The sequence below is a fragment of the Trachypithecus francoisi genome, unplaced genomic scaffold, assembly GCF_009764315.1.
Source record: "Trachypithecus francoisi isolate TF-2019V2 unplaced genomic scaffold, Tfra_2.0 Lachesis_group16, whole genome shotgun sequence".
In the NCBI taxonomy this organism is placed as follows: Eukaryota; Metazoa; Chordata; class Mammalia; order Primates; family Cercopithecidae; genus Trachypithecus; species Trachypithecus francoisi.
In genome coordinates, this window is record NW_022681461.1 from 19,670,269 (window position 1) to 19,696,780 (window position 26,512).

The window sequence follows — 26,512 nt, forward strand, 5'->3', positions numbered from 1 at the left end:
AAAGAAAAAGAAAAAGGCCGGGGGCGGTGGCTCAAGCCTGTAATCCCAGCACTTTGGGAGGCTGAGACGGGCGGATCATGAGGTCAGGAGATCGAGACCATCCTGGCTAATACAGTGAAACCCCGTCTCTACTAAAAAATACAAAAAACTAGCCGGGCGACGAGGCGGGCGCCTGTAGTCCCAGCTACTCGGGAGGCTGAGGCAGGAGAATGGCGTGAACCCGGGAGGCGGAGCTTGCAGTGAGCTGCGAACCTGTCACTGCACTCCAGCCTGGGTGGCAGAGCAAGACTCCGTCTCAGAAAAAAAAAAAAAAAAAAAAAAGTGAGAAGAATAAGTCAATGTGCACCAAACGGAGAAAGGTGAATATAGATTATTAAATGCTCATACGATGAAATAACATCATGTTATAAAATATGGATAAGAAAAAAACATGTTAGATTACTACATTAAAAGAGCAGAAATTCAAAATATGTATTTAATTATATTTTTAAAAATTCATGTTTACTTTGTAAGCATAAAACAAGAATAAGATAGACAAGTGATATATATAGCAAAATACTGACCATGGTGGTCTTCAGTGTATTTTATTTCTTCCTTAATACTTTTTGTGTTTCCCAAATTTTGTATAATTAGCATGTGCCATTTCTAATCAGAAAATCCTGTTATGCAATATGATAGGAAACATGGTATTTACTTTGGATACGGTCTCCACTATTATGCTGAGACTTATTCCCCATCTGCCCTTCCTTTACAATCAAGTATCATCAGATATTCTAACAGGTTCCTTTCCGTGAGTGTGTGTGTGTGGTGTGTGTGTGTGTGTGTGTGTGTTCCACTTTTCACAAGAAAATTTTTAAAATTTACTATATACTAACAATTACCATACAGAATAAAATATGGAGAGTTCCAGAAATGTTTTTCTGGGGTTGAATTTTATATCCTGGAAGCAATATCAATACTTTTGAAACTTCATGTTTTTTTTTTTTTTTAAAAACTCACCTATAAGTAAAGCTTTGGAACAATACATCCATTTGGGGTTTGGTACTTTTTTAGCCCAGAAATGTCTTTATTTGGAGAAAAAACAAAAGGTGAGGACCAGGCGTGGTGGCTCATGACTGTAATCCCAGCACTTTGGGAGTCAGAGGCAGGTGGATCACTTGAGGTCAGGAGTTTGACACCAGCCTGGCCAACATGGTGAAGCCCTGTCTCTACTAAAAAGACAAAAAGTAGCCGGGCATGGTGGCGCATGCCTGTAGTCCCAGCTACTCAGGAGGCTGAGGCAGGAGAAACCCGAATCCCTTGAACCCAGGAGGTGGAGGTTGCAGTGAGCCAAGATCACACCACTGCATACCAGCCTGGGCAACAGAGTGAGATTTCGTCTCAAAAAAAAAAAAAAAAAAGTATAAATGTTTAATATTGAAGAAATCTAAAGTCTTTGGAAACTTGTTTTAAGTCAATCCAGAACTGGTACTTACTAAGCTGACCGTGCTTGGAAAGGGAAGAAAAGAATTGTCAGGCACAGGTCCTTCTGCCAGCTTCCTCCAGACAGCACATGGGGCCATTTGGTGCCCAGTGCAGGTATGGCCTGTCTCCAGCTCCCAGGACCAATTCAGGACTGGCTGACTCTAGTCCTGTTTTCTGGGGATCAGCAACAGATTCATTGTGATGAATCTCAACTCTGAGGTAGTGCACGAGATTTGGCCCCTACCTGTGAGTTCTATTCTGCTAATCTGCCTTGTGGCCAACTTTTTTTTTTTTTTTGAGATGGAGTCTTGCTCTGTTGCCCAGGCTGGAGTGCAGTGGTGTGATCTCAGCTTAATGCAAGCTCCGCTTCCTCGGTTCACACTATTCTCCTGCTTCAGCCTCCCAAGCAGCTGGGACAACAGGTGCCTGCCACCATGCCTGGCTAATTTTTTGTATTTTTAGTAGAGATGTGGTTTTACCATGTTAACCAGGATGGTCTCGACCTCCTGACCTCCTGATCCACCTGCCTCGGACTCTCAAAGTGCTGGGATTATAGGTGTTAGCCACCACATCCGACCATGCTCAACTTTCTTGATACTGACTTGAGTCCTTCTGATCACAGACTTCTTCCTCTGAATAAAATGACTTCATACATGCATGAATAAAAAGAATGAATGGGGTTATTGGAGCTGTAAGCTCATAGGGTTGTAATCCTTACACACTGTGTAATACTGAACTGCTGTGGGCAGAATCTAGAGCAGGATCTATCTTGTCAGGCCTCAGTGGGCAAAGTAGCATGATCCTCGACTCCTGTTGAACTCTCTCCCATTATCTTGATACTAAGTCTACTGGGTCCTAGTAATCCCATAGTTAGGTCAAGGAGTTTGAGGTTCCTTTGCAAAGAAATGTCTATTTTAGTCTAAGTTGACAGATGTGGCCTAAGAATAAATAACATTAAATCATTTGAATATGCTGCATTGGGGAGACACAAGTTATTTCCATTTTACCAATATTCAGCCTTCTATACAGTCAGGGCACCAACCTCCTGCAGATCAATCTGACATTGAGGTATTTCTCACGGAGAAGAGAAGAGAATGATCCTGGAATCCTCAGATAACCTTTCTTTTTCTACTCCTGCCTTGGAGAAGTTTAGAATCTGTAGTCCTGGAATTGCAGTTAGTGGAATTGGCAGCCTTGCACCTATCCCTGTAGAAAGATGTACACTGAAATAAATACCTTTGGCACAATGACATGGCTTAGATGGCATTTCAGAGCTAACAACAGGCATCTCAGCAATCTGCCATCTCATTGACATTCCACCACATGCCTCAAAATTCTTCAGGCAGGCCCTACTAAAAAATCTTGCAAGGCATGTACTTCAGGTAAATTCTAACCATAATTTAGGTGCATTTGAGTGATTCCAGATCTTCAGATATTCATCACTTGGCAGGACAAAGAGTCCAAAAGAAATAGTGTGTGATGACTTTGAAAAGACTTGAACAATGAATGGTCAGGAAGAGTTCTCAGGAAATTGCTTTACTCTTACTTAATCCAGCTCTTAGTTTTTAAAATTAATTCAAATGGACTATATTTGAAGATTTCCCCTACAAGTACAGTAGTAGCAAATGCACAGCATGTAACCTGTGACATAACAAGATAAATATTAAAAAGGACTCTATATTTTCCTGGGGAGCAATTTTTCCCCCAAGTAATTGGTAACATCCTTTTCTTGATCTCTGCAAAACGTCACCATTGACATCTAATCTTCATGAATCTGAGCACTTTTCTTGAATTCCCTGTGAATGAATGAAAGGGAAGGTTTAGCCAATAGAATTTTTATTCGCTTTGAGCAAGCTACATTCCTAGATGCAAAGAGTTAAAAGGGTATATGGGGCATCTGCAGAATAAAGTTTTGGAAATGCCTATAGAACAAGATCAACGTTTTCCTAAACTATAGGGTCTGGTAGATTTGCGTTAAAAGAAAGCCTGGAATATTTTGGATTGTACTGTCAAGCAGACTTTTCACTGAATTATGGGTTTTATTAGAACTCCCCAAAATAAAGAGCAGCTCGTTCTTTAGACTTCCAGCTTTTAAAAACTCAGCTTTAGACATATGGTTTACAATTCAGTTATAATAAAATCCTGGTTACAATGATTTGTAGATAGACACATAGATTTATAAAAGTCTCTGAAATTATTAAAGCCTCAGAGTAGTTTGTAATGATGGAAAAACCTCCCAAAATTAGTTAGAAAAAAATCACAAGCATTTTGACACAAACCCATTCATAATTTTACAATCAGTACTTGTGTTTTAGCAAAGATAGGGGAATGAGACTTTTTATATGTTGCTGGTGGGTATAAATTGCTACCAACTTTCTGGAGAAAAATTGGCACTGTATATCAAAAGCTTTAAAAAAGTGCATGTTCTTTGGCCCAATAATTCTACTCTGTGGAATTTATTTTAGGGACATGAAGATACACACACAGATTGATATACAAGTATTGTTCATTGTAGCATCATTCATAATGAAAAAGAATCGAAACAACATAAATGTCTAACAAGACAGTATTGTGTGAACAGATTATTATAAATTCAAGCAATGGAACACCAGGCAGACACTAAAATAATCTTGGAAGCATATTTAATAAATAAAAAAATCACGGGAAGAACAAAGGACTAAATGCATAAATATTTATTATAGAAGTAATACTCGAAACAAATATCTATCAATAATGGACTGGTTGGGCCCCGAAGTTTGAGGCTTGAGCCCAGGGGTTCGAGGCTACAGTGAGTTACAGTTGTGCCACTGCACTCCAGCCTAGGAAAAAGAGCGAGACCTTGTCTTAATAATGATCATGATAATAATAATAATAATAATGATAATAGACTGCTTAAGAAATTGTGGGGAATCTGTAATAGAATGCTACACAGTGTAAAAAAGAAAGAGTATATAATAGGGACCCATCTCTGATACATTGTGAGTAGAACAGTAAATTACAGAATAGGTTGTATAGTATGCAACCATTTGTGTAACAAAAATATACATTTATGTCTATCTATGCACAGGAATTTCTGGAAGTCTGCCAAAGAAACGAGTCACACTGGCTGCCTCTGGGGAAGTGAGAGGTGGGTTGGGGGTGGGCGGGAGACTTACTTCTTGTGTAAAATTGAAAAAAAAAATGAAGAAAATGATGCAGGGGGAAAAGCACATAAAAAATGTCTCGAGGTCTAATGGGACAGCAGGTGAGGAAGGAGAGCTAGCTTGGTTCTAGTGAGCACTGAGCCTAGTACTGGCCTAGTCCTAAACGGGACTGCCTTTACTTCCCTGTCTGAGTGTGTAATTATGGTTACATCATCCACTTACTGGCTGAGGCTTGCACATGTAATTAGTTTTATTGCTGTAATTCAGTTGTTCTCAATCTTGCTTGCATATTGGAATACCTGGAGGCATAAAAAAATATAAAAACATACCAAGCTCCACCCCAGACCAATTAAATCCAAGTATCTGGGGTAAGAATCTGGCATCCAGTATGGTTTAAAAGCTCCCCAGGTGATGCTAATGTGCAGCCAGGGGTCAGAATCATTGTTTTAATCTGGGGCCTTGATTGGATTGAAAATGCAAATGCTCCTACAAGGGCACTGTAATTTACTATTAGTAAGTTATGCACTTCCTGAGAATAGGTAAAAGGTTAAGTAAACACTGATCCTTTCAAAAAGATGGACACAAATGTTGAGGTCAGGAAAGGTGGAGACCAAGTAAGGGGAATCAGGAAAAGAAAATTCAGAGTGAGATAACCCATGTCCTAGTCTGGCATCTGGCACTTCTTTTTCTTTTTATTTTTTTCGAGACAAGGTCTCACTCTGTCACCCAGGCTGGAGTGTAGTGGTGTGATCTCAGCTCCCTGCAGCCTTGACCTCTCAAGTTCAAGCAATCCTCTCACCTCAGCCTCCTGAGGAGTTGGGACTACAAGCACATGCCACCATGCCTGGCTGATTTAAATTTTTTTTTTTTTTTTGGTAGAGATGAGGTCTCACTATGTTTCCCAGGCTGATCTCAAACTCCTGGGCTCAAGGGATCCTCCCACCTCAGCCTCCCAAAGTGCTGAGATTACAGGTGTGAGCTACCACACCCAGCCTCTGCCACTTCTTGGCTGCACGGCCTAGATCAATTTATAGACCCTCTCAGTGTGATCCTCTGTGGCAACTGTGTTAGTGCAGAGGTTTTGAAAATGGCCTCAGAGAATAGGAAAGAGGAAAGACATGGGGATTCCATGTCACCTTTACCCTTTTATAGACTGCCTTTTCAGTACACTTTACTTTTAATAAATGATTGCCAGATTTAAAAAAATTCCTAAATCACATAGCCTCTGAGGTCTCTGTAGTCTAAGATCTTTGCTTCTTAATGTAAGCCAAATAGTGAGCTTAAATGTAATGCTTTCTGTATTTTTCTCATCATTTTGAGTGTTGGAGAGACTGTGGAAACTTCTACTGCTTTCATTTGGACAACCAATGGCTTTTCAACCAAGTTCTTTTGTTCTAGTTCCATAGGCAGCAATAATATATATTTTTAAGCTGTAAAGAATAAATAGCCCCCCCACTGCTCATTCCTTCCCTAGAGTGAGAAGTTCTCCAGTTTGTAGGCCAACTCATGCATAACTTCTATACCAGAGCTGGGACCGGGTAAGGCATTTGCCTTGGGTGCAAAATTTAAGTGGCATCAAAAATCTTAGTAATCAGGATAGGTATTTTAATGTAATACTTTAAAAATCTATATTAATGCAAAAACCCCATGATAAAGAAATAATCAACATTTTATTTATTTGTCTTTTTGAGACAGGGTCTCTACCTGCCCAGGCTGGAGGCACGATCTGCCTCCAGCCTGGGCTGATCTGCCAGGCTGTCTGCAACCTCTGCCTCCTAGGCTCAAGCAATCCTACTGCCTCAGGCTCTAGAGTAGCTGGGACTACAGACATGTGTCACTACGCCTGACTAATTTTTAAATTTTTTGTAGAGACACGGTTTCACTATGTTGCCCAGGCTGGTCTTGAACTCCTACGCTCACATGATCCACCCACCTCAGCCTCCCAAAATGCGAGTTCACAGGCGTGAACTACTGTCCCCAGCTCAACATTTTAAATAGAGACAAGATCACTAACAGTTCTGTGCCATAACAGACAAAGCCTAAGCCAACCAACCAACCAAACAAAGAAACAAACAAAAAATCCTCACTCATCTCATCTTCTTCCAGACCCGATTCCATATTGTCCAATGCACTCACCTCAAAGCTAACGTTTAGGAATTTGTATATAGCTGGAAAACATTAACAAGTTTGGAAGAAGTATTCGGAAATTTTGTGGCTCAAATAGATTTTGGTAGGCCGAAGAGACAGAAAAAGATAAGAGAAAAAATAAAGCAATAGAGAACATTTTGGTATCTAAATTTGTGGTTAGGAGAAGATAGATATTTTATATTTATCTAAAATTTAAAAGCAATTACCTTTTCTTTTTTTTTTTTTTTTTGAGACGGAGTCTCGTTCTGTCGCCCGGGCTGGAGTGCAGTGGCCAGATCTCAGCTCACTGCAAGCTCCGCCTCCCGGGTTCCCGCCATTCTCCTGCCTCAGCCCCCCGAGTAGCTGGGACTACAGGCGCCGGCCACCTCGCCCGGCTAGTTTTTTTTGTATTTTTAGTGGAGACGGGGTTTCACGGTGTTAGCCAGGATGGTCTCGATCTCCTGACCTCGTGATCCGCCCGTCTCGGCCTCCCAAAGTGCTGGGATTACAGGCTTGAGCCACCGTGCCCGGCCAAAAGCAATTACCTTTTCTAACATCTTGATAAAATTCAGAATGGGAGGTTGAAAAATTTAGAAGGATAATAACAAACTGAAAAATTCATATTAAGACCATTTCAATCACTGAGAAGGCAGAACAGGCACTTTAATTACTTATGTGTTTTCCATCAGCACGTGCTGTGTTTCATTAATTTATCACACACTGAACAATTAACAACTCTGACTATATATCTTGTCAAGATCTTCAATGTATAACCTGCCTGTGGTCTGGAATGAATTGGTGATAGGAATATCAACTTTCCTACAAAGTTGATTTAGGTGGAGTTAATATAGGCTTCCATCTGGGTTTTGAACAAAAATATTGCTTCCCAACTTTCTGAATACTCTAGTGATGGCTAGATTTTGAAGCACAGGGTGGAAGAACATTTTACAGAGGGAGCCAAGCTTTGGTGCACACCATCTGGCTAAGGGAAAAAAAAAAGAGAGAGACAGACTGTCATGTGGCATGTGGCTTCTTTTACTGGACGATCTAATTTTCATTCATTTAACAAATGTTTATTAAGCATCTATTATACTCCTGGCATTGTTCTAGGTGCTGGATTCAGGAGTGAACAAAACAGATAAAAATCTTAGCCTTATTGAGCTTTACATGAGAAATCATTAAAAGGAGATGAACGTAATGGGATAAATGATTATTTGATTTAGAAACATACAACAAAAACTGAGAAATAAATCAATTGCCTTGATCAACCTGACATGAGTAATGCCCAAATCCAGTCCTCTTCCAGCTCACTGTTTTAGATCAGAGGCCCACTTCCAATGTCCACAGGTATGGCATGCTACTAAAAGCAGAGTGTAAATTGATCTAAGTGGTGCTGAAATGGGAAGTAAATTAGGCTGGTGGGAAGCACTGTCATTGGAATACAAGCCTGGGCTTGCTAGATCATGACCAATAACTTCAGATTTTTATGTGAATCTCTTGATATTTTTGTGCTGGCAGCTAATTTAAAAACCTCAATAGTACCACTGACTCAAAAACAACACTTCTGCAGGCTAAAGACCATGAGTTTACACTCTTGGTCTTAGGTTTGAGTTCAGCAAAGCCAGAAAGTCTTCAAGGATAGGGGGGTCCAATTTGTAGTAAGTACAGGGCAGTTAAGAAAACTCCTAAACTAGCTAAATCATCCTTGATCTGTTGGGTCCCAAATAGATGTTTTTTAAATTTTTAAATAAAAAGAGTCCCACTGTCATCCAGCCTGGAGTGCACTGGCACGATCTTGGCTCACTATAGGCTCTGCCTCCCGGGTTCAAGCTATTCTCCCGCCTCAGCCTCCTGAGTAGCTGGGATTACAGGTGTGTGCCACCACACCTGGCTAATTTTTGTATTTTTAGTAGAGACGGGGTTTCACCATGCCGGCCAGACTGGTCTCAAACTTCTGATCTCAAGTGATCTGCCTGCCTTGGCCTCCCAAAGTGTTGGGATTACAGGTGTGAGCCACCACACCCGGCCCCGAATAGATTTAGATTATGATTTTGGGTGACCTGATATCTTACTATCTGATTTTAGTACATATTCATTCATTTGCTTATTCATTCATCAAACATTAGCTTCTCTGGCTGAAACACTATTCTACTCAACTTAAAATGAGCTCCCATCTGACAAGCCTCTTAGAGTCTTCCAGTCTACTGGAACTTTGGTGGCCCTTCAAACTGTAAAGTGTAGTGCTTCCCTTGATATTGCTAACCCTGGATAAGCACAAGATAGATACATTTGATTGGAATAAGAGTATTACCCGGGTGCATTTTCTGAGCTTGGTAAAGGAAAGATGTCACTGAGGTACTATGCTTCATTTAGATTCTAGAATATCTGCTACATGATTTGTAATGTGGATATTTTCTCTTTTAGAAGATGTGCTTCATGCCTAGTTTTTCATCTTCAACATGTTGTCCCTGCTCTTCTTTCAACTGGACAGTTCCACTTAAGAATCTGTTTTTCTGCTGTTATAAGAATGTTCCTGTAGGTGGTGCCATTTGCAGCTCTCAGCGTCTCCCTGCGTCGGCTTCTCTTTCTTTCCCAGGAGCAAGTCCCCTTTATTACTTGGCTAGACAGCTCTTTCCCAGCTCTTGTAGGGTCTGCAGTGCTCTTCAGGCTGATTTCTAAATGGTCTTCTGGGTGACCAGCGGGTGTCTCCTCATACTTTGGGTTAATTTGAATGGCAGCTTAGGAAACTGCTTCTCTTGAACTCTGCTAGCAATCCATTTTCCGTACTGTATGTTAGCAACGAGTGCTTCTCATTTTGTATTGTTTATTCTTTGAATCGCATGGCCCATCTCACCAAATAGATTATAAAGCCTTTAAGGGCTTTGTATGCCTCAGGCATCTGGCATAATACACTGCCTGGGACAGGCAGTCTGCAAGTGTGTGTTTGTTGATGATGTAGGTGGTAGCATTCTTTTGTTTATTCATTATTTACTGAGTATCTAGGCTAGGCTCTCTTTCTAGTGCCTTGCAAACAGTTATGAAAAACAAGGTCCTGGCCGGGCGCGGTGGCTCAAGCCTGTAATCCCAGCACTTTGGGAGGCCGAGACGGGCGGATCACGAGGTCAGGAGATCGAGACCATCCTGGCTAACACGGTGAAACCCCGTCTCTACTAAAAAATACAAAAAACTAGCCGGGCGAGGCGGCGGGCGCCTGTAGTCCCAGCTACTCGGGAGGCTGAGGCAGGAGAATGGCGTAAACCCGGGAGGCGGAGCTTGCAGTGAGCTGAGATCTGGCCACTGCACTCCAGCCTGGGCGACAGAGGGAGACTCCGTCTCAAAAAAAAAAAAAAAAAAAAAAAACAAGGTCCCTGCTCTCAAGAAGCTCCTAATTCAGAGGGGGAGAGGGCAGAGAGAAAGAGAACACTAGAGAATGACAGTGATATGGCGCATACGAAGCAGCCATGCTAAGTGACTGGGAACAAGAGAGGTACTGTATATTGCCTTTGTCTGATTACCTCTACGCGCCTTTCCTTCCCCAGGAGATCCTTTTAGAAGAGCACGGTCTTTTCATTCTTTGACTGCAGAACCACTCCTTAAGACTAAACTATGCCTTTTACTGTTTTTCTTTTCCAGTCCCCAAAGGACAGGGTGATACGATCATGGGGTTGGAGATCCATCTCAGGATACCATAGAAAAGATGACAGTCTTCCTATTTTTCTCTGAAGTTTAATGTTCCTTGGGTATTGCGATTTGCTTTTCAGCTCATTAGTAATTGTCCTTGAATTCTCAAAATGGTTTATCATCTCATTGTCTGTGTGAGGTGACTTGAAATTGCTGATTTACTTTAAGGTGATGTAGGTACCTATTTATTGAAAACTTTTTCATTCTTTAACATGCATCTCAATGCGCCCTTTCCTGCAATATCTTTTCCAGTTCTCCCCTTCCTTTTTATACCTTTATATTGTTACTTCTACCCCAAATTTTATACAAATTGATTTTAGTCTTTCATTATAGCTGCTTAGAGCCTCATTATAAGACTATAAGCCTATGGAGGGTAAGGACTGTATTTTATTCATTTTAGTATCACTCTTATCCTGCACCTTCACCTGTTATTTATACATAGCAGGCAATGAATAAATGCTTGTTGACTGAATGAACTGGGATTTTGTAACGTGATCCCTGTTTAGTTGCATGTTTTAGAGTATGTGCTTGTAGAACATGGTCAACTATCAGTTGTTTCTGCATGGGTTCTATTTGTTTGACTTAGTCTCTAGGAATATTTGCTTGGCAAATGCTCTCCAGATAGTATGAAAAGGTTTTTGGATAGATCTGGGCTCAGACTTGGAATTTCTTTTCCTGTTTCCTTCTTGACACCCATATATGGCTTTATCACTGTAGCATGCTGGTTTTTCTTACTTCCTGATTTCTCCCCAGTATTTGAAACATTCTCCTATTGATTCATTGTATCCATTCAAGTATCTAAGTGCCAGGGAGTGTTCCTGATGCTGGGGGGATACAGGGGGGACAAAACAGACTCTGACTGTACCTACAGCCTGCTGAAACAGGCAAATTCATCAAATAATAGGACAATTCAGTAAAAACAGATTACCTGATAGCCTGATGGCTCATTTTAAAAGACATTTTTGAAAGTCTCAGAGGATCCTTGGGTAGGAAACCAGACACTTGAAGCTTTCTGTCACTTGGTTTTTCATTGTTTTGTGTCTCTCCAAAGCTCATATACATACATATATTAGGAGGATGCAAACTTAAATTTTTTCTCCTGAAGCCACTATTTTTGCACACTGAATTTCAATCTTTAATTTCTTTAGTCACTTGATTTGAAATTTTAATTTCATAGCAAGTCTAGCTGTTCTTTGTAGGCATTCACATACAAGGGTTGAGGTTTGCCCTCTCTGCTCTCCAGGCCAAGGTGAAATTTAATTATTTTCTAGGTTTTAAAGAGAGAACCTAAAATGTACATTTTGTATCTTGACTTGCTTGATTTAAATCCTGGTTTACAGTGTGTGTATGTGTGCGAAAGGGTGGAGTAATGGCAAATGAAAGAAAGAAGGAAGTTACACCACCTGTTGTCTAAGAACCCTATATGAATTCTTGATCTGTAGCAAAAGCAAAGTCATGATCATACCTTACACTCTGGATCAGCAGGTTGCACCAGGGACACTTCAGAGAACATATGAAACGTGAAAAAGCGGTTCTCGTCATAAAAGACAATTTTCTTTGAAGACCTCAGGTTCCTTTAAGGCAGGAAGCAGTATGAGTTTCACCTCCTGGACCTGACTGAACAAGATTATTTTCGTGTGCTATTTATCAGCAGACGATCACAATGAAATACGCACACGACACTTAACTGCCTCAATCAAATATTGCAAACCAAAAAAACTAGAATGCCACTTTGCTGGGGCCACCTTAGTTTCTCTTCTATTTCATTGTTTCCTTTCCTTTTATTTCACATTATTTAACATTTCCCATAAGTCATCCATAATTCAATTTCAGTCTAGAAGGGTAAATTCGATTACTCGGCGGTTAAACATTGTGTGCCTTGTCAGAAACAAGAGAACTTGTGAAGCAAAAACAAAAACAACTTAAAAAAATAGAAACAACCAACAACCACCGAAAAACAAAGGCATGAAAAGTTGGAACCTATCGGGAGGCTGTTGGAAACTTAGGCAGCTTCCTTTCTCTGCTCAGGATTTAGATTTCTATCTCTCGTTACTTTGCGGACAGCTTCGCCTGTGAATTTCCCCCATGCCTCCGGGCACCGGTGCCAATTCCTTCCCTTCCCCAGTTGCCCCCCACAGTATAGAGGATCTTATTTTCTAGGACTGCGCCGGGGTCAGAGGTGACATGAGAGTTTCTAACCGAATGGCGTTTTAGAAATAGGAACGGGAAACACTGAAGCGGCTGAGGAGCGTCCCCGCGGAGCACACAGGCACAGCGCGGGAGCTGCGGAAGCCAGCGCCGGCGCCGCAGGGAGCGCGTGCGGGGCTCCGCGGGGCCGCCTCCCGCGACTTGAGCAGGGGCCGCGGCCGCGCTCCCGGGCCGGTGGGCTGAGGCAGGCAGAGACCGCCATATTCCCGCCTCACCACGCCCGGCCGGACGGCAGCCGCAGGTCGGCGGCGGTCCTAGCACGCAGCGGCGGCCGTGACCGCGGCGCCCGCGGGCTCTGCCGAGGGTGCGGGAGCAGTGGGCGTCCGCAGAGCCCGAGAGAGCCGGCCCAGCCCGGGAGCCGCGCGGGCGAGGCGAGAGCCGCACTGGGAGACGCGCCGCGGCGGCCGCGAGCCCAGGAAAGCCTTCCAGGAGGGGCCCGGCGGCACCGCCTCCCGGCTCCCCTCCTCCCGCGCCCGTCCCCTCCGCCTCCTCCCCTCCTCTTTTCGCCGCCGCCTCCTCCCTCCCGGATCTGTGCTCCAGTTCAGAGAAAGAAGAAAATGTGTGTGTGTGGCGAGGGGGAGGGCGCGCACTGAGCAGCCGCTCCACGCCTGGCAATCGGGGCAGGGGGTGGGCGTCTGGCGGGGGCGGAGGCGGAGGCGGAGGAGCGCGCGGTTGCCGGGCGGGCCGGGAACCGGGTCTGCGCGCTAGCCGGGCGGTGGGCGCGGACAGGGCCGAAGGCGCCCCGGAGCCGTGTCAGGCGGCGGCGAGGAGCGGGCGCGCCGGGCGCGGGGAGCCGTCGGCGGCCGCTCGCTTCGGGGACACCCCGGTGGATGAGCTCTCGCCGCCCGGCGCACGGCGTAGGGGAGCCTCGCAGGCGGCGGCGGCGGCGGCTCGGGGGGCGAGGCGGGCCGCCCGTTCCCGGGGAAGGAGGCGCGGGCGTCTGAGCGAGGCCGGGCGCGGCGGCCTTCTCTCACGCGCCCCCCGAGCCAGCGCCCGCCTCCCGCGCCCGCCTCGCTTCTCCCGTCGGCCCAGGCCATCCGCTCCCACCGCGCCCCCGGCCCACCTGGTGGCTCCGGCCCTGGCCGCTGCCGCCGCGGCGGTTCCCGGAGCTCGTCCCGGCCGCGCGCCCGGGCGGCGGGGGCTCGGCGGCCACCGCTGCCTCAGGGGAGCGAGGGCGGGAGGGTGTGTGTGCGCGCTGTGAGCAGGGGGTGCCGGCGGGGCTACAGCGGAGGCACTTTGGAAGAATGACTCTGGAGTCCATCATGGCGTGCTGCCTGAGCGAGGAGGCCAAGGAAGCCCGGCGGATCAACGACGAGATCGAGCGGCAGCTCCGCAGGGACAAGCGGGACGCCCGCCGGGAGCTCAAGCTGCTGCTGCTCGGTGAGTACCGCCCGGGGCCCCGCCGGGCCTCTGCGCCCCCAGCCCACCATCCTTGGCCCTGCGGGACAGCTGCCCTCGGCGTCCCCCGCCCCCCGCCCCCGCGGCTAGCCCTTACCCTCCCGGGCGCGCCCCCGGCCACTGCCTTCACCCGCGCGGCGCGCGGGCGCGTTACACACACACACACACACACACACACACACACGCAGCAGAGGGGTCGCGGCTGCCCTGCCGGGTGTCTCGGCTTTTTCCTTTTCGTGTCCCTGAGGGCTGTGCCTTATCTGCTGTGCATCTGCTAAATGGCAGATCACTCTGGCCAGAGGCGCGGGGGTGGAAAGGTGGGCAGAGGGGTTGAACTTCCAGTGTCGTGGCCGCAGCACCCCATGGGGTGGTGGCGCGGGGAGCCGTGTGTGGCCCAGCGGGTGGCGAGCGGAGCCGGGGCACGTTGGGGGAGGGCCTGCGGTGGGGTGGCCCGTGTGCATCCATTATCAGTGCTCTCTGGGGTCAGGAGGGAATGGGGGAACAGTGGGCAGACTGGCAGCTGGATTCCCGGAGCACTGATGATGAGGAAGCCAAGTGGTTGGCCCTGCAAGGAAAGGGCCTGTGTATTGGGGGCGGGGCGGGAGGGCGAGCCCAAATGTGTCACACAAGTGCTGTTCTCTAGCCACCAGACCATCGAAAGGAGGGAGCCTAGAAGAGTTTCTTGGCTAGTGGATGGTGACAGGCGTGATTCTCGTCTGCACCATTCCTTCTAGATAAAGATGAGGGTAGGGGAGCGTTGTGCTGTGTGGTTGTTGACAGCGACCGGTATCTTTTGTTTAATGAGGCAACCCAGATTTAGGCCTGAATTCACAATAGTTACTGCCGAAAACCAGTGCAGTCTCTCAGTTACTCTCTTGGCAACAAATAGAAACCTTTTGTTTAAAACAGATAGCATTTTAATATCTTTGGAATCTGGGCTAGAAGGAAAACGGGAAGCATACAGGAAAAATTTTCCTCTAGTCTTGAAAAAAATTCTGCTTTAACTCTAAGCAAGAAAATGTCATTTCTCAAATAGAAATTTATTGATGATTATCTCAGAGAGGATGTTCAGAATCAAGTGATCAGGATTCACATACAAGCCACAGTGACAGAACCCTGAGCTATTGTGGTAGGAAGAGCAAACAGCTTTGCAGTAACAGGCCTGAAAAATGTCTTGTGTTCTGGATATTTGCATGTATAATAAATGTGTTTCTCAAACATTTCTGTAAGAAAAGAATATTGTACTGTCAGTTGGTGTTTGAGAAGCATGCATTTTCTTTCTTATCTTGAGCATTCCATTTGCTGGCTCAAGGAACCAATTGCCTCTGGGAATGAACTGCTTATATACTGGATCATTTACAAACAGGAACAAAATATACTGATCACACACATAGTTACTAATAGTTAATTCACATGACATGCTTTATGTCTTCATTTTGAAACTCACATAAATGGGCACATGTTTATAAAGAACTGAAGGCAAAACACTGAATGAAAGAGGTGGGCTTAGCGGGGAATGAAGCCAGGGAGGAGGCAAACTGCAGTTGGAAAGTAAAGATTTTTTTTTTTTTTAATTCTCATTTTGAGCTACTTCTAATGGCTGAAAACAGGTAGTTGAATGTTTTCTGAGTTCTCAAGATTGAGAAGAAAATAAAGAACAAAAGAAATATGTAGAGTGTTTAAGTGCATGATTAAGGGGAAAAGCACGTATTTTAGAGAGACTTGTTTTAAGAATTGTTTTTTTTTCTTCTGTTGCCCTGTTGACAGTCTTTGTTTCTGTTTAACTGTGAACTGGGCAGTTGAGGTCTCTCCAGCCAACCCTGTTTGCCTGAAAAGTGACAGCTCTGAGTTTCCCAGCAGCTAAGAGTTGAAGCCCAGGGAACCGGTTTGTCAATGGGCCTAGGTTTGAATGTTTAAGGGAAATACACGTACATGGATGCTTAATTCCATACTGTGTGTTTAAATAACACTGTGCTTTTAAAAATGAACTTGGAGATAATTTTCTGAGAAAAAGTGTAAACCAATTTTACTGCTAAAGTGGTGGTAGTGTGGAGAACTTTTTTTTCCTCTTATTAGCGTAACATCATGCAAGTATTATTACTGCTTCATGTTCTTGGTATGTTGCCTTTGCAACATAAATAACACAATACATTATCTGTATAGTAATATACACTAAATGTGGATTTGTGCGTGCGTGTATGTGTATGAGTGTGATTTCAGGAGTTGTTGGATCCAGAACGGTTGATTTCAACAAGGAAGATATTAAGGAGGGATTTCATTTGAGAAATTCCTGATTTGCTGCTTTGATGAGTAGACTGAATGTTCTGGTTCCTTCTGTCATTTAAACAAAACCTGTCCAGAGGAGATTATAGAATGTATCCATTCACAGTTTAAAGATCTACTAATATTTTTAACCAGTTTATGGAGGAATAACTGTATTTTGAAATGAAATTCAATATAAAATTGTTTTCAAAGTAAATTTTAGTTCAAGACTGGATGCCATTTTAATGGAAAAGGATTTGTTTGACAGGGATAAAAGTGGGTACCCTTGCATTTGCTCATATAATTATTTACTTTTGTGTATTAATAATATGGAGACATTTAAAAAGGCAAGTAGTGGGTACCTGACTAGATGAAAGTATGGCAGTAAAATTTGGGCTATTTTGATTTATATTCGGCAGCTGTGCTAATCTTCCAAATTTATTCCATATGCTTATATATTATATATTTTTATTTTAACTTTAGAAATTTGAACCCTGAAATCTACCACTATAAGAATATTACATTAAATTTTGAATTATTTTCTTGTTGTCTTTTAACTTACTCATTCTTTGAATTCATTTATATTAGTGTTTATTTTGACAGTCAAAACTTAGTCTTTGCATTCAATGTAGATACACAAGAGCATACTTCATTTTTACTTGGTTAATGTTTTTGTGTATTTTGTAGGTGTAAAGCACATATTTCCTTTAATTGATTAATTTTCATGAATATTCACTAAATATTTCTATTGGTGGTACGTAGATAAGCTCATTTAATGTAATTTGTCTGTAAGGCTGTGTAATACAAATGGCCTTGAATGCCTGCTTCATGTTACATATAGTTATCCTGAAATTTTTTTCAGTTCCTAGAAAAAACATTTTTTTCTATTAACCTGTTCTTATTTTACATGTTTTTGAAGTCTTTTACTCTTTAGATCTTAATTATCAAATAGGAAGATTTAGCAAACCCCCTTTAATTGATTGAATTATTGCTATTGAAACAGGCAAAGTTTAGGCCAGTCTTTTTTTTTTTTTTTTTTTTGAGATGGAGTTTTGCTCTTGTTGCCCAGGCTGGAGTGCAATGGCGTGACCTCAGCTCACTGCAACTTCTGCCTCCCAGGTACAAGCGATTCTCCTGTCTCAGCCTCCCAAGTAGCTTGGATTACAGGCATGCGCCACCACGCCTGGCTATTTGTTTTTATATTTAGTAGAGCTAGGGTTTTACCATGTTAGGCTGGTCGTGATAGGCCAGTCTTAAATGGAAGACCTTAAATGCTCTTGGAATTCTGAACTGAATTTTATATGTGAGCATAGATTTTCTTGCTGTTGTACACTGCAGACATATGAGAGTATGGGTTGTGTCTGTTTTACTCACTATTAAATCCCAGCTTCAAGCACAATATCTAACTCGTAGAATGCTCTCAATAAATATTGGCTGAGTAAATGAATTTATTTGTTACCATCCTGCTGGAAATTAGAACAGACAATAATGAATACATTTATAGAAACATAGGAATATATAGTGTTTTTATCTGTGGCAGGTATAATCAGGATCTTAAAAAAATTGTGCGTAACTCTTTGAGCCAATTGATTATAAATGCATTCCAGGATAGGAAGTGTTAATGTAAGATGTTGCATCACACATTAAATCAGTGTATTACAGTTCTGTACTGGATGCATTTGAGAATGGTAACAGTCATGCTTAAAGTATGAAAGTTTAAAGAAAAGAAAAACCATTCTATATTTTTTATTACTTTTTATCGTGTAGAGGCTAGTTTAACCCTCTCATCTTTTTACCATACAGTTTTCTCCATGGTACAGGGCTCAGTGAAGTTTTAATATTCTGTAGACCATAGGTGATGCCTAAATGGGTGTTTGTGATTGACCTATACAATAACATGAGCAAACCCACCATAATTAAATACAGAATTTCAGGAATTGCAGTTAAAACATTTTTAATATGAAGGATATGCATTTGTACTGAAAGCTGTACAGTTTTAGACCAAGAAGGGGCTTGGAAGGCTGGAAATGCTGTAGCCAATTTAAACTGTATGGGGAGTTAATTTCTACACATCTGGAAAAGAGCATGCTTTCCACTACCCCTCAGTAAAGTTCACTGGAATGGGTGTGTTGATTGCCTGGATTAACCTAGAGGTCAGTGCCATCTAGGATGGTGACTTATAACCGTTGAACGAAAGCCTTGGTCTAAGTAGCCTCAATAACAACAGCTCCCTAGAAATAGAAAAATAATGGTGTTTATGAGACTGCTTGAGGGACTAACAGGTTTTATTTTTTGCTACTCGTTTAGTTTCCAAGTGTTGAATATGTTTCTGAATGTCAGGATTTACTTGGATACAGTTCCCTTTTTTTGTTGTTGTTGAAACAAAGTACTTATAGTTTATATCAGAAGAGCAAAGTGGGAATATCCTCCATAAAAATCAAAACTGTGAGCCGGGGCGGTGGCTCAAGCCTGTAATCCCAGCACTTTGGGAGGCCGAGACGGGCGGATCACAAGGTCAGGAGATCGAGACCATCCTGGCTAACACGGTGAAACCCCGTCTCTACTAAAAAAAAAAAAAAAAAAACTAGTCAGGCGAGGTGGCGGGCGCCTGTAGTCCCAGCTACTCGGGAGGCTGAGGCAGGAGAATGGCTTGAACCCGGGAGGCGGAGCTTGCAGTGAGCTGAGATCTGGCCACTGCACTCCAGCCTGGGCGACAGAGCGAGACTCCGTCTCAACAACAACAACAACAACAACAACAAAATCAAAACTGTGGCTCTGACTGTGTAACAAAGCCTTCGGAGTAAGATTTTTCCATTGAACTATGTAGATTCATTGTCTGGATCTCCATATGATGTCCCATCCTGTTACCCCTATATGCTATTTCTTCATATGGCAAATCTGGCACAAATTAAAACCCTGCTGAACAGTGAAAATATTGCAGGTTTATCTATTCACATATTTTAAAGTAAGTTTAGAAAGGAGAACCAGAAGACTAATTCAGTAGCCATTTTGTTTAATACAAATAAATTTGATATAATCTTTTTCATTAAAAAAGAAAACCAACCCAGCTCTACTTTAGGAGAAATGGCCTATGTTCAGTTTTCAGAAGTGCCTATTGAAAACAGTTATGATTTTTATTACAGATGAATTTTTTAGGACCTGAAACAGCCTTTGCAGTTGTGAGGCTGCGTGCTATGCTAAACTTAGCAGAAAAAAGGAACAGATTTTTCTTTATGATCCAGGCAAACTTACACTTGAAAAGAAATTAACAAGATTTTCTAAGGAAGGTTTTGATTCCAGCATTCATATTAATTTTTCTTTAAGGGTAGTTATTCGTTCTGTTAATATTAGTGGAAATGTTGATTGGATGTTGCAGAGGGAAAATAGGGAGCTCAAAGGGTACATCTTGGAAGAGAGAGAAGCCATTTTATAAGGAGGTTAGGATTGCTTTCTCCCTGAGAAGGTGGAGGGAATCTGTTTCCTCTGTATTGGGTTGAGGAAAATACAAGTATGTGAAGCAACAAATTTAAAAGTCGAATTTCCTGGTTGGAGCGGGAGGCAGTCACATTTTTCAAAGGAAAACTTTTGTAATGCCTTTTTTAAGTCATGTTAAGATCTCTGTAGACTTAATCCTAGGGAAGTGTGAAATAGCACTAGAAGGTAAAATGTGCGATTGTTGGTAATTAAATCTGTGGCAATAACTGACTACAGTAAACCGTGAACGTTTACTCTTGTTCTGCCAAATGGAATAACATTAAAGAAAGAGCTCCCCTCAGACCCAAACACAATTTTGTGTGAATAGCTGTTACTAATAAAATTATAGGAAGTTGTTCAACAGGCACCTTTGATTTGTTACATTACTGATATGTAAAAATCTGCCTGATTTCTCATCTAACGTAGTAAAGAGGACCTAGGCATACTGACGAAATTAGTTAGCACATCCTAGGTGGTCATCAGTGTAGGCTTTACAAACAAAAATAAATGTCCATATTGCGGTGCCGAGAATCCCAAATTGGATTCACTATGCAGCTGTGTTGTTAACGTTTATACATAGCCATAATCAGTGCAGAATATTTTGTTAAAAACCTTTATGGTTAATTTTAAAGAACAAAAGTAGTATTATTTAAAAATCAAATTATGAAGATATGTCATATCCATTTTTTCAACATACACTTGTCAGTTACTAAAAAATATTTCTTCTAATTTTTTTTTTTACCAGGCGTAACTTAAGAAGGAACAGTTCCATGACAGAATGCTAGTCAAGGAACAAAGCACTTTGCACAGTTCTTGTTTTGTAGCTGATGTCCTCATACTGACATGCCCTTCTGACTTTTATCCTTCCTGGCTTTAGCTTTTCTATTGGCATACACAGAAAGAGACAGAATATCTGAAGGCCGTTGTAGGAGCTTCCTGGGGATCACAGGACTGGGGAATGCAGATGATCTTGAGAATCTGAACTCTGTCCTTTGGAACGTATCATTTTTTGCCTTTATGCATGAGAAACTGCTTATGACCACTTACCTTGTGTTTCTAAGTGGATTGGAAGCTCCATGAAGGCAAAGATCCTTGTTCTTGTATCTTTATCTCAGTTGCTGATGATTCTATTATCAGTAACTAGGGATGTGTGTGGAAAACTGGATTCCAAAACGAATGGAGGGTAATCGGAGGAAGTGAATTTAAATTCCCTGCTTTCTTCTAATAGGCATCATCCATATGTTCTCCATTTTCGACTCCTCTTTGCTGTTTTGTGGGCCACTGGGGGCACAGTAAAAGGAATTCTGTTTTAAAGATGGAACAGTTTTTGTCTCTTGCCTGCCTCTCATTTGTTCTCTAGGGACAACGTTTCAGTTGAACATTCTCAGTGTTTCCAGTTAAAAGCCAATAGCAATTGATCTAGCTGTTCCAATGGAAAGCTGTTACACAAGTGCTTTGAAATTTGACAATCCGTGCACCTAATTTTATTACAGGATTAATCATGGATTGTGAACTATATGTCTGCTTTAGAAATAAACTAGTTGTTTTCAAGGAAGTGTGTAATGGATTGTGGTGCAGTGGGGAATGAAAATGTTACTAATGCCATTATATTGTGTGTATATGTGTGTGTGTGTGTACACCCAATAATTGACCCACAAATTAAAGAAAAAGAGATCTAGCCAGACTTTTTGGCTCTGTTACCAGAAGCGAACAGTGATGTTTAGAAACATAGTTACATGTATTTCTAGGAGATAGCCTCATGTTTTTTCCCTTTGGAAAACTAAAATCATGAATTAATTGTGCTTTCCAAGAATCCGACTTTTTTTTTTTTTATCAGCATCACTTTCTAAAAAATAGAAATAGAATTTTTTTTTTATGTTGAAAGTGTTTTTTTCATTTTTATTGTTTCTTTTCTACATTTTCTTTTACTGTAGGGGCAACAGGGTGATTGGTGACATCGTCTACCGGCATGTATTTACTGGTAACTGCAGGCATCTAGCTGCTTCTAAAGAGGAATGCTTCTGTGATTTACCCACTTACTTTTCAGTCTACCAGGGATTTCTGTAGCCCCCCTACCCATCCCTTCCGTGTGAATACCATCCACCCATTTAATTCCTCATCAGATCTTTCTTAAACAAATGCTAAAGAGATTCCTCAGATTCTCTGACTTGCACATTTCCTTATAATTTAGAGAACTTCCAAGTTGGTGCTTCTGTGAGACATCATGTGGCTGTGAGCTGGTGAGAGGGGGGAAGTTGGGTGCTTTAATACATTTCAAAGGAAGGAATTTGTGAATGTGTGTTTAGGAGATGATTAACTTTCTTTTGCAATACTTACTCTGGTCTGCAAAGCAAAAATAAATTGTTACTGAACACAATGTAAAATTCTCCTTCCTTTTCCAAAGGGCAGGGACTTGAGATTGGTTCATGATTACCAGCAGAGAGTTAGTGAGCCCGTGCTGGATAATCTATCACAGGCCAGTGGGTTTCAGAATCGGATGCAGTGCATTTGCTGGAAGAGGGGGGTGCTTTAGGCATGTGTAGGCATCTTTCTCATTTAATGATTTGAAAATCCTTTTCTCATATTTTTCTGATTATATTTCCATACAGGTAGTTAAGGGTGATGGCAATAGCAGTGGCCTTTACTTTTGTTATTCCCAATCAGCCTGAGCACATTTTTGGAATGGGTTTGTTTTGATATTTTCTTGCCATGTGAATTGATATTTAGGACCTGCGCTTTGCAGAGCACCTTCATTATAGTATGCATTCTTTCTGCAGATGGCAAATGCAATTTTCCCCTTGTCCTAGAGAGATGACCCATTTCCTGTGACTTGTTCTAATAATACAAGATGACTTTAATTCTTGTTCAGTTTGCCTTTAAAAGATTGCCAGGTTTAACTCTCTTGTCTCCGTAACTCTTGTGATACATTTTTGAGCATTGGTAAGTCATGCAATAATTTAAAAACAATAGCAGACTGGTTTTGTGAAAGTGTTTTATGTTTAATTTTTGGCTAAATAAGCACCTTTTATGGCTGTGCATTTTGGATTTGTTACATATATCTTTTCTAAAATCTGTGACTGAAAGTGGGGTGAAGTATTCCTACCCTGCTTACGGAATCTTTTTTTCCACAGAACTAACCTCAGGGTATTTTGATCATTTGCTTTTTCTATAGAAACCTGTAGAATGAAGAGATTTCACCAGATGATCTCTAAGGACCATTTGAACTTTGAAGCTTTTTCTCCTCCTTTGCAGCTTTGGCGTCTTGGCCACTTTCTGCCCAAACTCACCCCTGGAGGAGGGGTCTGAGCTTGCTGTCATCTCCAGCGGTGATGGGCTCTACCAGGAGGCATTGCCAGGTCTGGTGGCTCCTTCGGACTGGCCTGGCTCTTCTCTTTGCCCTCTTTAATAACTCCGAGTGCCCTGCAGTGGGGAGCACTTTGACCGGGGCCTGTGAATGAAAAGCCTTAGTGAGTCTGTCCAGAGCTCCCCTCGTGCCGCCTGGCATGCTGCTGATAGTGGCAATGTCTTCACAAGAAATGGTATCAGAAACCTCCTGTCATATCAGCATGGGTCTCTTGCTTCCTGCAGGAAGGGCGATATCCTGGGAGGCACAGAGGTGGAGCCCGAGAGACGCAGTGTTCCGTCGCTGCTCGGCTCAGGACTGGGTCTTTTCTTCCGTATCCTCAAGCAGCTTCCTTTGACTTACTACTGCTTTTTGTTTGTTTTTTTCTTCATTGGTCATTAAGCATTGCTCCTCTTTAGTATATGTGTGACAGAAGCCAAACACAACATTGCTTTTCCTTTGCCTACAAATAATCTTGTTGCCCAAGCCCATCTCTGCCATTTTCAGTGACAGCTGGTTGGCCAGTGAGCATGAGCGCTGGGAATGCCCAGTAGGGCACATCTAGGGGGCTGCTTTATATTTGGAGCTAGCAGGTCTCTTTTCTAGGGCTTTCTAGGAAAGATTTAGAATTAAACATTGGATGGATCTTGTGTGTTCATTTCTTTTTCCATCACTGTGCCCTTATTTTCTTGGGGCTTTCATTAAAACCAGAAAAAAAGATAATGGTAGAAACATCTATAGCATGCATACAAAGAAGTAAAAGATTTTTATAATTTTTTGCTTTAAAATATATCTCATGCTATGGCCTCTGAGCCATCCTCCGTTGGCATGACCATGATCAGAGAAACCTTAAGAAATCAGCTTTGCCAGGTGTGGTGGTTCACACATGTAATCCCAGCACTTTGGGAAGCCAAGGCAATCAGATCGCTTGAGCCCAAGAGTTCAAGACCAGCCTGGGCAACATGGTGAGACCTGGTCTCTACCAAAAATACAAAAAGTAGCAGGGCGTGGGTGCTTATGCCTGTGGTCCCAGTTACTTAGGAGTCCGGGTGGTCAAGACTGTGGTGAGCTGTGATCGTGCCACTGCACTCCAGCTTGGGTGACAGAGTGAGACCTTGTCTAAAAAAAAAAAGAGGCAGCTTTCTGTGTCCCTCATTTGCATTCTGGACAAAGACTCTGTGGCCAAAGAAAGAGCAGCTGGACTCTCATGCTAGTTCTGGAGAAACTGTAAGAAAAGCTTAATTCCGCTGGAGGTGCCAGGCAGGCAATTGGCATTCCTAGGCCCACTTTACTCCTGGCCGAGGGCCTTCTCCTCGTCATCTTATCAGTGTTGGGCTTCCTTACCTTGATCTCACATTAGCAGTTGAATGGGTGCCAGGGAAAAGAACAGGCGTAGATAGGGTAGAGTAATAGGGAGTCCCGTGGGGCTTGGAAGGGCAGAGGGTGTTGTTGCCAATAGGGGTAGCACTGTTGTGTCTTTGCTGGGCTCTGGAGAGGAGAGAAGAGCAAAGGAGAGGTGCCTCATGCCTTGGATTGATGTTCTCAATCAGGAAGAGCCAGACCAATGCTGCCTCTTCTGGCCGTCTCCACCATCCTACCACATGTTTTCATCCTCATTGTCAAATCCACTGTGCCCTTCCTCACCCAGATGGTGGGTTGGGAGATGAGCAAGTAAGTGTGGAAGCCTTGGTGGGATGGAAGTAGTTTGTGTTGCATGTACTCATTCCTGTCCTTTTGTTCCCAGAGGTGGTTAAATAGGTAAGCATAGAACTCTCAGTAAGCTGTGTCCTAAGAAAAACCGGTGACAGAGTATAAAGAAAATTTGCAACATGTTTCCTCCATGTTTTTCTTTTTTTTTTTTCTGTCAGCTGTTTCAGGTGATAGAAATGCATCTATTACTGTTCTGAGAACTCTGCTAATCCTGTGATGGGTTATGAGATGTCTCTTGAGACATCTTTGCACAGGAACTCTGCTTTTGCTTGACTTGCATCTCCTATGGTAAAAGAGCTTTCAGTTGCCCACGGCAATAAATAAATAAGCAATATCATGAGATATTCTTGCCAGGTAGATTCATGCAAAGTGGAGGCATATAATGTAGAAATAACACCTTTTAGCTGAAAAAAGGCACCTATCAATTGAATGTATGCTCTTATGTCTTGTTCATATTCTGGGCCATTACATCCAAGCCTAAGAGTAGACTTTTTCCCTAGGGTTTTTAAAGGTTCCTAAAGTCTCTCTCTTTTCTTTCTGTCTTTCTTTTTTTTTTTTTTGAGTTGGAGTCTCACTCTGTCACCCAGGCTGCAGTGCAGTGGCGCGATCTCGGCTCACTGCACCCTCCGCCTCCCAGGTTCAAGTGATTATCCTTCCTCAGCCTCCCAAGTAGCTGGGATTACAGGTGCCCACCACCACGCCTGGCTAGTTTTTTGTATTTTTAGTAGAGACGGGATTTCACCGTGTTGGTCAGGCTGGTCTTGAACTCCTGACCTCAGGTGATCCACCTGCCTTGGCCTCCCAAAGTGTTGGGATTACAGGCATGAGCTCCGTGCCTAGCCTAAATGTTCCGAAAGTCTCTTTCTAATTATGACTGATATTCAAAATGAAGCTGCATGTATTTTGGACAATTTGAATAATTTTTTATAATTTGAGAGAAAAACTCGGTAATGCAGAAACAAAAGGTACTTGAAATGAAACTTTATATTTTTATTCATCAATTACTTCCTAATGGTCCAAGAATTAATGAATTGCCAAGCACTATCTCCTTTTGGAGTCAAGTTTGGCTCTGACATGGAGTCTGGAGGTGGAAGGTTCTTGCTGTCTTCAAGGGCTAATGAATGGGTGTCCTCAGAACATTCGACTTTCTCCTATTTTGCCGTGGGTTACCATCTAAGATGTTATCCAAATCACATTAGAAATGATTACAAATTTTGGGCACATACCACTTCTTGTAGTGATGAGTCCCATGCGTTTTCTCATCTTATATGGGAGAAAATACCTGTTATGTTGCTTTATCGTTTTCAGAGAAACAGTTTGTGTTTCCTTATGCAATACATCTTGGTAAAGAGTGGCATTGTAATGGAGGAAATTATAGGACTTCATCGATATTTCGTTAGGAAAATACAGATTCCAAGTATATTTTCATGGAAATCACTAGCTCTGTCCTTTGAGAAACGTATTTTCTGTAGGGCTTTCTACTCTAGGCCATGCTTCTTAGGGGAACAGATTCTTCTACAGTAGGTGGGAACATGTTTCTAAACCCCTGGAGTCTACCTGTGAATTGCTACTCAAATTACAGTGTATCCATCTCAGAATTAATTAATGTGTTGTTCATCCCTAGTCCTTAATTGTGGCTTGACACAATGATTTCTATTAAAAATATTCTTTATGTTTTATACTATAATGTATCTTTAAGCAG

General features: G+C 42.6%; 1 protein-coding gene across 1 annotated transcript in view; it reads left to right on the forward strand.

Annotated features, from left to right (window-relative positions):
- Positions 1-13,294: 13,294 nt before the first annotated feature.
- GNAQ (G protein subunit alpha q) overlaps positions 13,295-26,512 on the forward strand; it is a 327,552-nt gene continuing 314,334 nt past the window's right edge. Inside the window, exon 1 of the mRNA XM_033237036.1 lies at positions 13,295-14,003. Coding sequence (XP_033092927.1) covers positions 13,868-14,003 — 136 coding nt within the window. The 5' untranslated portion in view covers positions 13,295-13,867. The remainder of the gene's footprint in view (positions 14,004-26,512) is intronic.